The 16424-nt window shown below is 42.4% G+C and overlaps 1 protein-coding gene across 1 annotated transcript in view; it reads left to right on the top strand.

Annotated features, from left to right (window-relative positions):
- KNG1 (kininogen 1) overlaps positions 1-16424 on the top strand; it is a 35868-nt gene that overhangs the window by 6236 nt on the left and 13208 nt on the right. Inside the window, exons 3-8 of the mRNA XM_058187137.1 lie at positions 2552-2662; positions 5180-5255; positions 9243-9433; positions 11710-11817; positions 13941-14022; positions 14629-14801. Coding sequence (XP_058043120.1) covers positions 2552-2662; positions 5180-5255; positions 9243-9433; positions 11710-11817; positions 13941-14022; positions 14629-14801 — 741 coding nt within the window. The remainder of the gene's footprint in view (positions 1-2551; positions 2663-5179; positions 5256-9242; positions 9434-11709; positions 11818-13940; positions 14023-14628; positions 14802-16424) is intronic.

Genomic DNA, 16424 nt, shown 5'->3' with positions numbered 1-16424 from the left:
CCAAATTTTGATCACACAACTATGATGATGTTGTGATAGTCATAAGCATGAGTTACCAGTTGGAAGTCACTTTTTCAATGCCATTGTAACTTCAAACCAGGGGTGAAATGCTACCAGTTCAGACCGGTTCTGCCGTTCGGGTAGGGAAAATGTTGAGTGGTTCGGAGAACCGGTAAGGAAAATTTTGATTGGCCTCGCCCACCTGCCTTCCCCCTCCTCTCACCTTTTCTATATTTTGTTGTTTATTAGCTCAGCTGATTCGCACGGCAGAGCATTGCTGCCTCAGCTGAGCTAAGAAACAGCAAATGAGTCTTAGTCTCATTTGCCCTCAGCTAGAAAAATAAAGGGATATTTTCTGCAGCTTTTTTTCCTTCCCCCTCCCCCACCCCCAAGAAGGGAAAGGATACTAGCTTTAACTTTTTGTATGATGTTGTGACAAAATAAATAAATAAATAAATAAATAAATAAATAAATAAATAATGAGATGTCTGGGCATTCAGCCAAGAGCAATTATCACCTCCTTACAATGTTGCAAAGCTGCAAACCACCTTGCCTGAATTGAGAAACTGCCTCAAAAGAAACTGCCTTTTGCTTTCTCCTAAGCAAAAGCAGAGAGCCTCGTCCAGGGAAGATTTCTCTGTCTTCTATTTTTCTTCCACAGCAGAACGAAAAAGCTTCTTCCTATGGAGGCTTTTCCAGTTCTGTATTCTGATTTTCTTTTGGAGCAAAAGAAAGCCCTTTCTAGTGAAGCAGTTCCACTGGTTAATTGTTCTCACTATCAGGAAGTTTATTCTTAGTTTTAGGTTGCTTCTCCGTTTCTTCAGTTTCCATCCATTGCTTCTTGTTTTGCCTTCTGGTGCTTTGGAAAATACATTGCCCCCTCCCCCACCTTCTTTCTGGCAGCCCCTTAAAAGCCTGTTGCCTATCACACTCTTGGGCAAAGCATGTGAGCCATTTCCTCCTTTCAGTGGTCCATGAAAGTACAAAAAAAAAAAAAAAGCAAAGCTTTTGACTCAGTGGTACATGGTAAACTTCTCCTAAAACTAAAATCCTATGGCATCTCAGGACCCCTCCACAATTGGATAACTGCTTTCCTGTCAAACAGACAACAAGTGGTCAAAATTGGCAGTGCTCTATCAAATCCTGTTCCTGTCAATAGCGGCGTTCCCCAAAGCAGCGTTCTTGGACCAACACTCTTCATATTATACATTAATGATCTCTGTGACCATATTATAAGTAATTGTGTTCTCTTCGCTGACGATGTCAAACTATTTAACACCACCAACAATACAGCTAACCCTTCAAAAAGACCTTGACTTTGTGTCAGAATGGTCAAAAACTTGGCAACTCCAAATCTCAACCAGCAAATGCTCTGTCTTACACATTGGAAAAAAGAATCTAAACACTAAATACAAGCTCGATGGACATTACTGTTAAAGACCTTGGAGTTTTCATATCAAATGATCTAAGTGCCAAAGCCCACTGCAATTAAATTGCAAAAAAAGGCTTTAAGAGTTGTAAACCTAATCTTGCGTAGCTTCTTCTCCAGAAATACTACACTACTAACCAGAGCATATAAAACATTTGCTAGACCAATTCTTGAATACAGCTCACCTGTCTGGAACCCATACCACATTTCAGACATCAATACAATTGAACGTGTCCAGAAATATTTTACAAGAAGAGTTCTCCACTCCTCTGAATACAACAAAATACCTTATGCCACCAGACTTGAAATCCTGGGTTTAGAAAACTTAGAACTCCGCCGCCTTCGACACGACCTGAGTTTAACTCACAGAATCATCTATCACAATGTCCTTCCTGTTGAAGACTACTTCAGTTGTAACAATACACGAGCGCACAATAGATTTAAACTTAATGTTAACCGCTCCAATCTTGATTACAGAAAATATGACTTCAGTAACAGAGTTGTTAATACTTTGAACACACTACCTGGCTCTGTGGTCTCTTCCCAAAATCCCCAAAGCTTTAACCAAAAACTGTCTACCATCTATAGTATGTAGATAATAAAGTTGAAAAATGGTGAACAACATTTTTACAGAACTATAGATACTTTGAGGCTGGGTGTGACAACAAATGGTTGGGAGGGGAGGGGCCAGGCGAGACACCCCTTGATGTGAGCAACATTGACTTGGCCACTCCCACCTGGTCACATGACCACCAAGCCACACCCACAAAACCGGTAGGGAAAATTTTTAGATTTCACCCGTGCTTCAGACCGCTGCTAAGTGAATGGTTGCCTGTGATGATATAACTTTTAAGTATTTCTTTGAGATTCTTTGGAGCATGACATGCTGTAGAAACACAGAAGAACATTGGCAGATTTTTTTCATTACTAGGACATGGGCCATTACAGGTAGATTGGCCATCAAAATGAGAATGCAACTTTGGGATAAATTATATTACTTATATTCACTTTATTCCTGTGTTGTTTTAACTCAGAATCATGCATTCGAGATGGGGGGGGTGTATCGATTTATTCAATAAATAAATGAAATTGCAACAGCACTCATGTAAACACTCTTTTCAGGCAGGTCCTGGGAAAAAATTCCACGTCATCTACCAAGTGAGAGAAACCGCGTGTCCAATTGCTGCGGACAAGCCTTGGCAAAACTGTGATTTTTTAGAGACCCCGGAAGGAGTAAGTATTCATTCTTCCGCCTTTGAAGTGACCAGGAAGAGGTTTATGGGGGAGAGCAAGAAGAAAAAGAGAGGGGTACAGTGTACAGGGCTGCCAGGATCACCATATGCAACGAGACCAAAAATGCCATTAAAATAGACTTGTGGAGAAACTGCATTTTGGAAGCCAGCCTCAAGGTTGGGTACTGTTAGGTGGATTTCTTGGCCGTTTTAAGGCATGTGGACTTCTAGCTAATAGGCTAGCTGAGGAATTCTGGGAGCGGAAGCCCATATTCCTCAAAGCCGCCAATTTGGCCTATATCGTCATGTGACTGTTAAGGGGAACAGTTGGCCCCTTAAAAATCAACCCCACCTTCTGTGCCCAGGTGGTGTCACCTGACCCTTAAAGGCCAATAGAAAGGAAGAAGATATTTCTATCGGATTTCGGTGGGGAAAATTTAGATGTCTTACCTTGGCTGGAATCCAGGATGAGGGGTGACTTCAGACGAGGTTGAAAGTTATTGAGTTAGAATTCCATTAGGAGATTTTTTATTTAAACTCTTTCATCTATCTATCTATCTATCCTGTCTATCTATCTATCTATCTATCTATCTATCTATCTATCTATCTATCTATTTATCTATCTATCCCACTAGGCACAGCCAAATGATATGATAACAAATGAAGATTACCATCTACCCAACTGAGAAAATACGATGCTTATTCGTCTCCCCAAAGACCTTCCTGCATGCGTTCCATCACACATAATAAAAAAATATAGGATCTTAACTGCAATACAGAATGTCCTCAACTTACAACAAAAGTCCTCGATTCTTAACAGTGACCGGTAAAAGTTACAACTGCATTGAAAAAAAGTGACATGACCGTTTTTCACAGTTATGACCTTTCCAGCATCCCCATGATCATGTGATCAAAATTCAGATGTATTTATGACCATTGCTGTGTCCCAAGATCATGTGATCACCTTTCGCAACCTTCCGACAGTAAAGTCGATGTAGGGAAGCCAGATTTACTTAATAACCGGGTTACTAACTTATCAAACAGAGGTGGGTTTCAGGAGGTTTTGACCAGTTCTGGAGAACCAGTAGTAAAAATTCTGACTGGCCCCGCCCCCATCTATTTTCTGCCTCCAAGTCCCAGCTGATAGGGAGGAAATGGGGATTTTGCAGTACCCTCCCCCTGGATTGGGGAGGGAATAGAGATTTTACAGTATCCTTCCCCTGCCAGGCCCACCAAGCCATGCCATGCCCACCAAACCACCTTACAGAACCAGTGTAAAAAAATTTGAAACCCACCATTGTTATCAACTGCAGTGCTTCACTTAACATCTGAGGCAAAAAAGGTCATAAATGGGGCAAAACTAACTTAACAAATGTCTCACTTAACAACAAGAAATTTTGGGCTCAGTTGTGGTCGTAAGTCAAGGACTACCTGTATTTTAAGTACAGGCAGCAAAGGTCTCACTAACAACCCCTGGACTGATTATCAAACAATATCAAAAAGCTATGAAATGTGATGAGTGCAGTGGTGGGATTCAAATAATTTAACAACCGGTTCTCTGCCCTAATGATCGGCAGGGTAGGCGTGGCCATGGTGGGCGTGGCCAGGGGTGTGTGACAGGCAGCTCTCGGCCTCCTGCACCCTCCTGGGAGCAAAAATGGGCCACAGGGGGGCGATGCACTGTCATGCCCCGTTTTGGGCCTAGTAGGCCTCCCTGAAGCCTCCTGGGAGTGAAAACGGGCTGCGGAGGGGCTCATGCTCCATTTTTTTTTTTTTTTTTTGCATTTATATCCCGCCCTTCTCCGAAGACTCAGGGCGGCTTACACTATGTCAAGCAATAGTCTTCATCCATTTGTATACTATACAAAGTCAACTTATTGCCCCCCAACAATCTGGGTCCTCATTTTACCTACCTTATAAAGGATGGAAGGCTGAGTCAACCTTGGGCCTGGTGGGACTTGAACCTGCAATATTGCAAGCAGTTGCTGTTAATAATAGGCTGCATTAGCCTGTTGCGCCACCAGAGGCCTAGGAGGCCTCCCTGCAGTTACTTGGGAGCCAAAATAGGGCACATGGGGACTCCTGGAAGGGGTGGGGAGAGGAGGGGCCAGCCAGCAATTTAACTACCGGTTCTCCCAAACCGGCCCGAACCAGCCTGAACCGGCTGAATCCCACCACTGGATGAGTTCTATTTCTTTCTTTTTTTTTCTTTTTTATAAAAAGTTTTTTTTTAATTTTGAACACATTAAAACACAAGGCAAACATACAACATTTATATACATATCACTATTTCTTATCAGCCATTCGAAGTGGTCCTTTCTTACTATTTATACATATTTTAATTCTATCTTATTCTGCTTTTATATTATCTATCTTCCTTTATTTCATCTACATTCATCTACATTCTATTTCTTAACAGTGGAAAGTGAACGTACACAGCTCCTGACAACTCCTGTGATGTCCCATTGAACACATAAGAGCTCAACTGATGTCTCTTTTTTTTCTTCTTCTGTCACAGGATTATGGAAACTGTACAGCTGACATTGATATTGACTCACAAGAGTCAATATCACAGAATTGCCAATTTGGCCCAGGTGAGTAAATTTTAAGTTAGCATTTTTTTAATTAAAAAAAATACCACCAGTTTCCTATCCTACTCTTGATGATTATGGAGGGCGGAAAAATGAGTGATCAGATTTAAATCAATACTTGTGAAAGGGAAAAAAAATCAGGAAAGGGCGATACTAGAGTAACTCAACCTTCGTTTTCCGTTGTGTAACTCAGTACATTGTGGGCCAGGTGACTTTTAAGAAGTGGATTTGTCACTTGCCAAATAAGGAATTGCGTATTGTTGAAGTAGAACGTGTAGGGGGGGGAAACAGTTTGGGGTTTTTTAATCTTTAGACAACGCTAAACGGCCAAATGGTTCTCAGTGCAGTTCTTATTTATTTATTTATTTATTTATTTATTTATTTATTTATTTATTATTTTAATTTATATACCGCCCTTCTCCCGAAGGACTCAGGGCAGTTTACAGCCAAATAAAACAACAATCACAAAAATTAAAAACATTTTTTAAAAAACTAATTCAATTTGGCTAAGAAGAACTAAAACTCTAATAGAAAACCCCCATTAAAACTGTTAGGCCAGCCCTGCGCGATGGAACAAAAATGTCTTCAGCTCGCGTCGGAAGGTCCAGAGGTCGGAAAGTTGACGTATCCCTGGAGGCAGCTCGTTCCAGAGGGCAGGGGCCCCCACGGAGAAGGCCCTCCCACTGGGGGTCGCCAGTCGACATTGTCTGACCGACGGCACCCTGAGGAGACCCTCCCTATGGGAGCACACTGGTCGATGGGAGGCAATTGGTAGCAGCAGGCGGTCCTGTAAATAACCCAGTCCTATGCCATGGAGCGCTTTAAAGGTGGTAACCAGCACCTTGAATTGCACCCGGAAGACCACCGGAAGCCAGTGCAGCTTGCGCAGGAGAGGTGTTACATGGGAGCCTCGAGTTGCTCCCTCTATCACCCGCGCAGCCGCATTCTGGACCAGTTGGAGCTTCCGGGTGCTCTTCAAGGGGAGCCCCATGTAGAGAGTGTTGCAGTAGTTTAGGCGGGAAGTGACGAGGGCATGAGTGACTGTGCATACGGAATCCCGGTCTAAGAAGGGACTTACAAGTTCAGCGTAAAAATTTTAACATCTATTAATGTTCTTCTCCGGGAGGACAAAGGGGGTGTATAGACTGAGGCACAGACGGTTGAAGGCTAACACATTTAATCAGGAATCACTAACAAGCAAACATCTGATCAGAACTCGCAACAGGCCACACACAGGCAGGCTGCTATTTATATAGCAGCTGTCAAACGGGCTGACCAATAGCGGGTGCTTAATTTTCCCTCCAGCAGAGCTGTCATGCCTCAGCCAATGGGAGGCGTTTCTGAGTTGCTTTGTCCTGGCGCGGCAGAATACGCAACAGTTAACATCAATTAATACAATTGAGCGTGTCCAGAAATATTTCACAAGAAGAGTCCTCCACTCCTCTGATCGCAACAAAATACCTTATGCCACCAGATTTGAAATTCTGGGTTTAGAAAATTTAGAACTACACCGCCTTCGGCATGACCTGACCATAACTCATAAAATCATCGGCTACAATGTCCTTCCTGTTGAAGACTATTTCAGCTTCAACTACAACAATACACGAGCACACAATAGATTCAAACTTAAAGTGAACCACTCCAATCTTGATTGTAGAAAATATGACTTCAGTAACAGAGTTGCTAATGCCTGGAATGCACTACCAGACTCCGTGGTTTCATCCCAAAATCCCCAAAACTTTAACCTAAGACTGTCTACTGTTGACCTCACCCCATTCCTATGAGGTCTGTAAGGGGTGTGCATAAGAGCACCAGCGTGCCTACCGTCCCTGTCCTAATGTTCCCTTTAATTGTATTCATTTTATGTATTCAATTCATGCTTATACCTACATATATTATCTAATATGTACTTGACAAAGTAAATAAATAAAAAAAATTAATCAGTGGGACAACTTGCCTCCAGAAGTTGTGGACACTCCAACACTGGAGATTTTTAAGAAGAGATTGGACAACTGTTTGTTACAAATGATGTAGGCTCCAGCCCGAGCAGAGGATTGGACTAGAAGACCTTCAAGGTCGCTTCCAACTCCATTGTTCTGTTTCTTTCCATCTCTCAGTTCTAAGGATTTGTAATATATGTCGGTGAATTCAGTCACAAGAGTTCGTCCTTCTCCGGCAATCCCTGTGCAAAATGTCTGTACGGGTGCATCTCAGATTGTTAAGAGACATCACTGAACTAAATTTTTTAAAATAAAAAGGCAGGGTTGTTTTTTTAAAAAAAAATCTTTGTGGTTTAAAACATGTTCACAATGTAATGGTGACACCTAGCTGTCAGCAGCATTCAGTGGCCAGGATACTCTGTTTTCAATATTGTGTTAACATTCAAAAAATGACCCCCCCAAAAAATGCACCTCTGCCTATTTAATATATATATATATATATATATATTAAAAAGGACAATTAGGGTATCTTCTCACATGCCTTCCCTTCAACTCTAGTAGAGATTTGATCATTGATTAATTCTATAGCAGAGGTCTCCAACCTTGGTCCCTTTTAGACTTGTGGACTTCAACTCCCAGAATTCCTCAGCCAGCTTTGCTGGCTGAGGGACTCTGGGAGTTGAAGTCCACAAGTCTTAAAGGGACCAAGGTTGGAGACCTCTGTTCTGTAGCATAGTTGATACGTGGTTTTCCTGAATTTGAACAAGTTCATGGTTCAACCCTGATACTACAATGTAGTAGGGAAAAAAGTTTAATTTTGCAGCAACGTTTGAAGCATAGCACGTCTCCCACCTTACTGTCACTTAGATCCTCACAATCTATGCAATTATCTGGTTTCTGGAGTTTCCTTTTTAGCCCACAGATAGCCTTGGGAGGCCCACTATGTGTTTCTCATTTAGTGTATATTTTCATCAACTCGTTCATCTTCGTCCAACTCATTCCTTCCTGATGCAGTATGTTGCAATCACAACTCCCAGAATTTATAGCCGGAAGAATTCTGGAAATGAATTCTGGGAGTTATAGTACTTGGTGGTCACCAGAATGACACATAGCACCCTACTCTAGGGCAGTGTAAGGTCAGGGGTGGTATTCACTTACCTTCGCTACTAGTTCGCAAATGTGATCGCGCATACGCACTCGTTTCACTCGCATGCGCCACCTTCGCACATGTGCAGGGCCTTCCGCACATGCGCAGAACGTCAAAACTTGGATAAATGGGATGTGATTATGTCCGGGCACGTGGGTGGAGCCACCCGCAGCCACCGCTACCAATTCACCCGAACTATATAGAACCATTGAGTAAGATGCTATGTGTCATTTTTGTTCAGCAAGACTATAAGAGCCAAATGTATATATTGTTCGTAGGCTGGGATTAGATCTCACTTTTATTTAGATGTACAGTAGGTAGAAACTACCATATGTGCAAAGCAGTGGTGGGTTTCAGATTTTTTTACTACCGGTTCTGTGGGGTGGTTTGGTGGGCATGGCATGGCTTGGTGGGCGTGGCAGGGGAAAGAGACTGCAAAATCCCCATTCCCTCACCACTCCAGGGGAAGGATACTGTAAAATCTCCATTCCCACCCCACTCCAGGGGAAGGTACTGTAAACTCCCCATTTCCTCCCAATCAGCTGGGACTTGGGAGGCAGAAAATAGATGGGGGCGGGGCCAGTCAGAATTTTTGCTACCAGTTCTCAAACTACTCAAAATTTCTGCTACCAGTTCTCCAGAACTGGTCAGAACCTGCTGAAACCCACCACTGGTACAAAAATTAGATGTAATAAACCCCAGTGTTGAAAGGCAACATACAGTATAATTGTTTGTCTACCACTGATTTCTCTAAAGATGAATTGTCCCATATCACTTATCCTTTCCTACTCTTTTCATCCCTTCTTCTAATCTCTAACCTTTACCTGTTTGTGTACTGAGCACTGCACTAATTTCCATGTTATTTCCACTTTTAATTTCTTTACCTTTGTTTTTTCTTATTAGTGGTTGACTTGCTTCCAGGGCAGGAGAATGTAGCACAGTCTCTTGCAAATTGCCTGGGTTGCTGGCATCCCATAGACCCTAAGAGTTTGGAAGTGCTTCCTGTTGTGAGATTCACTATACGGCAATTTAACAATGAGAGTCAACAATCGAACTTATACGAAGTTAGAGAAGTGAAAAAAGCGACCCGTCAGGTTGGTATAAGGTAAAGGTAAAGGTTCCCCTCGCACATACGTGCTAGTCGTTGCTGACTCTAGGGGGCAGTGCTCATCTCCATTTCAAAGCCGAAGAGCCAGCGCTGTCCAAAGACATCTCCGTGGCCATGTGGCCGGCATGACTCAATGCCAAAGGCGCACGGAACGCTGTTACCTTCCCACCAAAGGTGGTCCCTATTTTTCTACTTGCATTTTTTACGTGCTTTTGAACTGTTGGCAGAAGCTGGGACAAATAACAGGAGCTCACCCCGCAGCACTAGGGATTTGAACCGATGAACTGCCGACCTTTCGATCGAAAAGCTCAGCGTCTTAGCCACTGAGCCACTGCATCCCTCACAGTGGTATATGTTGGTATATGTTGCAATATGTTGGTATATGGTATATATTGGTTGGTATATGTTGCAATAATTCCCCATCTTAACTTTCCAGAATTAGGTGATTTGGATGGATTTATAGTTAAATCTGAAAATGTGGAATGTCCTCCCCTTGTGTATGTTTGTGAAACCTTAATTTGTTTAAAAAAAAAAACAGATGTTGGTAAAACACACAAAGTATAAATTTAATTCTGATAATAGTCTGTGTGGTTTTATTTAAACTCGGTACTTGTCATTAATTGGTTCCGGGAAGTGCAATGAATACCAAAAATGATGAGTAATGAGCAAATTTTTCCCACAAGGAATAATATAAATAAATATCATGCATTTCCACACCAAAACCAATGCACATTTTAAGGCAATACATAAAAAGATAGGGTTGTATATCATTACTTTACATGAGAAACCTAAAAATCAATAAAGATGACTGAAAAGCCAGCCATCAACACATCCCAATCAACATAATAGATAACAGATTAACAGAGTTGGAAGGGACCTTATAGGTCATCTAGTCCAGCCCACCCACCTTACTTAAGCAGGAGACCCTATACTTTTTCTGACAATGGCAGTCCAATCTTTTCTTGAAAGCCTCCAGTGATGAAGCTCCCACAACTTCCAAAGACAACTTCTGTTCCATGGGTTGATTGTTCTCACTGTCAGACAGTTCCTCCTCATTTCTAGGTTGAATCTCTCCTTGATCAGTTTCCCTCCATTATTCCTTGTCTGGCCTTCAGGTGCTTTAGAAAATAGCTTGACCCCCCTCCTCTCTATGGCAGCCCCTCAAGTATCGGAAGACTGCTATCAAGTGTCCCCTGGTCCTTCTCTTCACTAGACTAGCCAGGCCCAGTTCCTGTAACCGTTCATCGTATGTGTTAGCCTCCAGTCCCCTCATCATCCTGGTTGCTCTTCTCTACACTTTTTCTAGAACATCTTTTTTATAGTGTGGGGACCAAAACTGGATGCCGTACATCTAAAAAGCCACATAGGACTGGCAATATAAAAACCACACACAAAACAGCACACACTCTGCTAGGGGTGAGTTCCTTGAGGATGGGCTCCAGCCCAAGTCTGAAAGCTCAGAAGACAAAACCTCTGGGCCCGATGACCAACCCAGATTAGACCTTGCAACATTATCCTGGGATGCGTATATTCACCTTCATTCGCAATAAATACTTAGATTAAATAAAATAGAAACTTCACTTTACCTGTGCTTATGGGCTGCCACAAAGAAGAAGGGGTCAAATTATTCTCCAAAGCACCAGAAGGCAGGACACAAAACAATGGATGGAAACTAATCAAAGGAGAGAAGCAACCTGGAATTAAGGAGAAACTTCCTAACAGTGAGGACAACTAACCAGTGGAACAGCTTTTATTTATTTTTTTATTTATTTGATTTTTATACCGCCCTTCTCCCGAAGGACTCAGGGCGGTGTACAGGCAAGCTTGCCTTCAAATATCATGGCTGCTCCCTCACTGGAGGCTTTTAAGAAAAGACTAGACAGTGACTTATCTGAAATGGTATAGGGTCTCCTGCTTGAGCAGGAGGCTGGACTAGAAGACCTCCAAGGTCCCTTCTAGCTCTAATCTATTCACTTGTACTGATGAGGAAAAGAAGCACAAAAATACACAACATGATCACAGATGCTAAGATAAAACTGCAAGGAGATACGCACAGAGTGAGTTACTGCATGACTAACAAATTCTAGCTTCCACGTTGAGTACCAAACAAATGTCAAGTACCGGGACAAAATTTTCTCGTCAAAATGCATTGAGTACCAAATTCAATGAGTTACAAAGCAATTAAGTCCCAAGGTACCATTGTGATTTCTTTTCTCTTAACAAGATACTTGTTCTGTGCAACTTCTCTTAAATTTCTTGCAGGTGGTTAATGGATGGAATTACCAGTTGGAATATTCGATAAAAGAAACAAATTGTTCCAAGAATGAATTTCTAGATTTGAGCCCAGCATGTAGACACCTTCCTGAAGGTGTAAGTGAATTTCTTTTATATCATATTCCTAGGCTAGGTAGATAAAAGATAGATAGATAGATAGATAGATAGATAGATAGATAGATAGATAGATAGATAGATAGATAGATAGATAGATGGATGGATGGATGGATGGATGGATGGATGGATGGATGGATGGATGGATGGATGGATGGATGGATGGATGGATAGATAGATAGATAGATGATGGATAGATAGATAGATAGATGATAGATAGATAGATAGATAGATAGATAGATAGATAGATAGATAGATAGATAGATGAGCCACGGTGGTTAGAGTGCAGTACTGCAGGTTACTTCTGTTGACTGCCGACTGACTGCAATTTGGCAGTTCAAATCTCACCAGGCTCAAGGTTGACTCAGCCTACTATCCTTCCGAGGTGGATAAAATGAGGGCCCAGATTGTTGGGGGCAATATGCTGACTCTGTAAACCGCTTAGAGAGGGCTGTAAAGCACTGTGAAGTGGTATATAAGTCTAAGTGCTATTGCGATAGATGATAGATAGATGGATGGATGGATGGATGGATGGAGGAAGGGAGGGAGAGAGATGGATGGATGATGGATTGATGATAGATAGATAGAGATTATCTCTCTCCTTCCCTCCCTTCCTTCCTCCCTCCCTTCCTCTCTCGCTCTCCATTTACTATAGTAAGACCTGGAAAAACACAGAGAAATACAAATAATGGAAAAATATTCCATTACTTCCTTTGAGATAGATCAGCATCAGCAATATGGACCTTGTCAGGATTAGCAAGTTTAAAATACTCAGTTTGTTAAAAGAAAAGGACATACAGCACAGCCATCCTTGCTTAATTTTAAATGCTACATGTATACAAATATAAATATACAACCAGGACTGCTGTTGTTAAGCAAGAATCACAGGTGATTAAGCTATGGGTTTCTTGCAATTTCCTGTCATCTTGCAACAAATAAAAGCAATGGGGAAGCCAACGGGAAGTCAAAACAGATCCAGGATTGCAGTGGCTGCTATTGGACACCAGAAGGTGCACAAGCCACAGCAGCACAGCACAAAGCCTCATCCACCCCAACCTAGAAATGCAGCACAGTACAAAGCAGGGGTGAAATCTAAAAAATTTTCCTACCAGTTCTGTGGGCGTGGCTTAATTGGTGGGCGTGGCTTGGTGGTCAGGTGACTGAATGGGCATGGCCAATAATAATAATTAATAAAAATAATAAAGTATACAAAACTTGGGAGTGCACTTCTTTAAAAATAGAGGCACCAGTCTAGCAATTGCCTTTTTTTGGGAGGCACCGGTCTATCTTCTTTAAAAATAGAGGCACCAGTCTACCAGCCACCTACAGTGCTGATCAGCTGTAGTGCAGCCCTTTGAAGCACCGCGGCAGTCATTTAAGGCCATTTGCAGCCATATCACCACCGAGAACTTCAGGGACAGAGAAGTGGAACAGCAAGGCATGGGCGGTGGTGGGGGCGCAGGGATTTTTCTACCGGTTCTCCGAACTACCTGCTCCCATCGCTACCGGATCACATGATCCGGTCCAAACCAGGAGCATTTCACCCTGGTACAAAGCCCTGGGCACCCCAACCCAGTAGCAGGGCACAAAGTCCCAGTCACCCCAGTGAAGCACGAGGATGCAGTTGCTCCAAGCCCTCAGCGTGAAGACCAACCCTCCCCAGTCCAATACTCTACTGCTAGGTCAGTTGAAGGCAGCAGGGGAAGGGCAGGGGCCACAGAACGCAGGGAACAAAATTGCAAGGATGAAGGAGGAGAATATCCCTCTTGAATGTTAATCAAACCACTGTAGAACACCCTTAGATCTCTTTTTCTTCCCCAGCATCAATTGTCAACTCCTGTCTGAATTCTGCCTCAAGATTTGAAGGGATGACAGTTTTTTCCCCTGTATCCTTCAGTGGGCGAGGTCAAGATAATCTGATGCCATGTGCATGTAGCAAAAGGCTCTTCACTGTGGGTGCAAGTTATCTGGAATAGGGGATGTGTATTCTTTGTGCCAGTCATACTCAGAGAGATGCCATCTGGAAAAACTGTCCTGAGTGAAACAAACGAACTGCCTGATAAAATACACAGTTTAGCCTTCACATTTTTTTCCCCTTCTTCCAGCAAGAAGGTTCCTGTACAGTTACTGCCTACGTTGACAATGCAAACACACTGGTCCATGCACAACACAATTGCCAATTGCGAGGTTTGTAACTTTTGCTTTGTAACCACTTGATTCAGTATTGCTTGAAATGTCTTGACGATGACAAATTCATATTGCATGCATTCAGTTCTTTAGGGTTCCTTACTATAAATGTGAAAGTCCTGATAAAGTTGCTGAACTAGAGTTCCCATAATCCTCCGCTCCTCTGGCCATACTTCCAAAAGATGCAGGGCGGTGGTGAAATCCAACTTTTTTTTACTACCAGTTCTGTGGGCGTGGCATGGTAGGCGTGGCGTGGTGTGGCGGATATGGCTTGGTGGGCGTGGCTTGGTGGACATGTCAGGGGAAGGATACTGCAAAATCTCCATTCCCACCTCACTCTGGGGCCAGCCAGAGGTGGTATTTGCTGGTTCTCCAAGCTACTCAAAATTTCCGCTACCGATTCTCCGTACTGGTCAAAATTTCCACTACCAGTTCTCCAGAACCTGTCAGAACCTGCTGGATTACACCCCTGATATAGGGAATGGGTAGAACGCATCAGTCCCCAGCCAACCAGACAACATAGACGTGGGCTGCTATTTTTGTAGTCTTTCTTTTTTACAACAACCTGATATAAACCTCTGTTTTTATTCTATATATTTTCATTAGTGGAAGAAAAAGTGGAACCTCCCGTTCGTGTGTGTGCCGGTTGCTCCAGCCCGATTGCAATCGACAGCCTGGAACTAAAGGAGCCTCTACAAATTGCTATTGAATCCTTCAACGCAAAAAACAACCATGACTTTCATTTCAAAATTGTAGAAGTAAAAAAAGCAACAACGCAGGTTTGAATTTTATCTCTACCGCTGTATTGCAACTTCACAAAGAAAAACCTGGTTTGAACCTTAATCCTTTTCCAATTCAGGTCCTCAGGCTGCGGGTGGCTCAGAGAACCGGTAGCTAAAATCCCTACCTCCCCCCCACCATTCTTCAGCCGAAAAAATGCTTTTAAAAGTAAAAAAAAGCCTCTGAGGATCACGCAGCTCAGCTGGGATTGTCAGAGCCTTTTAAAAGCATTTTTTCTACAACCTCTTTAGCCAAAGAGGTTGTAAAAAAATGCTTTTAAAAGGTTCTGGTGATCAGGCAACTCAGCTGGGATCATCAGAATCCTTTAAAAGCATTTTTTTACAACCTCTTCCGCCCAAGAGGTTGTAGAAAAAATGCTTTAACAGTAAAAAAAGCCTCTGAGGATTGCATGGCTCAGCTGGGATTGTCTGAGCCTTTTAAAAGCATTTTTTCTACAACCTCCTTGGCCAAAGAGGTTATTAAAAATGCTTTTAAAAGGTTCTAGTGATCAGGCAACTCAACTGAGATCATCAGAATCCTTTAAAAGCATTTTTTCTGCCGAAGAGGTTGTAGAAAAAAATGCTTTTAAAAGTAAAAAAAAGCCTTTGAGGATCGTGCGGCTCAGCTGGAATCATCTGAGCCTTTTAAAAGCATTTTTTCTACAACCTAAAGAGGTTGTTAAAAAATGCTTTTAAAAGGTTCTAGCAATCAGGCAACTCAGGTGGGATCATCAGAATCCTTTAAAAGCATTTTTTACAACCTCTTCTGCCGAACAAAAGGAGCCTTCAGAAGCTATTCTGAAATACAGGTAGTCCTCGACTTACAATAGTTCGCTTAGTGACTGTTCAAAATTACAATGGCCCTGAAAAAAATGACTTAGAACCATTTTTCACACTTGCGACCCTTGTAGCATTCTCATAGTCGCACGATTTGCATTTGGTTGCTTGACAAGTGACAAGTCCCGGGATCACATAATCCTCTTTTACGACCTTCTGTCAAGACAAGTCAACAGGGAAACCAGATTCTACTTTTACTTTTTGAATTTGAATTTATATCCCGCCCTTCTCCGAAGACTCAGGGCGGCTTACATTGTGTAAGGCAATAGTCTTATCCTATTTGTCTATTTGTATGCACCTGAGGGTAGAACAAGAAGCAATGGGTGGAAACTGATCAAGGAAAGAAGCAACTTAGAACTAAGGAGAAATTTCCTGACAGTTAGAACAAATAATAAGTGGAACGACTTGCCTGCAGAAGTTGTGAATGCTCCAACACTGGAAATTTTTAAGAAAATGTTGGATAACCATCTGACTGAGATGCTGTAGGGTTTCCTGCCTGGGCAGGGGGTTGGACTAGAAGGCCTCCAAGGTCCCTTCCAACTCTGATGTTATGTTATGTTATGTATATTTATATACAAAGTCAACTTATTGCCCCCCCAACAGTCTGGATCCTCATTTTACCTATCTTATAAAGGATGGAAGGCTGAGTCAACCTTGGGCCTGGTGGGACTCGAGCCTGCAGTAATTGTAACTGCAGGCAGCTGTGTGTTAATAACAGGCTACATTAGCCTGGTGAGCCACTTCCCTTCTCAGATTCACTGAACAACCGTGTGAATTTAACGAGTA

This window comes from Ahaetulla prasina, chromosome 6 (genome assembly GCF_028640845.1).
Source record: "Ahaetulla prasina isolate Xishuangbanna chromosome 6, ASM2864084v1, whole genome shotgun sequence".
NCBI lineage: Eukaryota > Metazoa > Chordata > Lepidosauria > Squamata > Colubridae > Ahaetulla > Ahaetulla prasina.
Note: the sequence above shows the minus strand (reverse complement) of the source record. Positions and strands in the feature narration are given on the sequence as shown.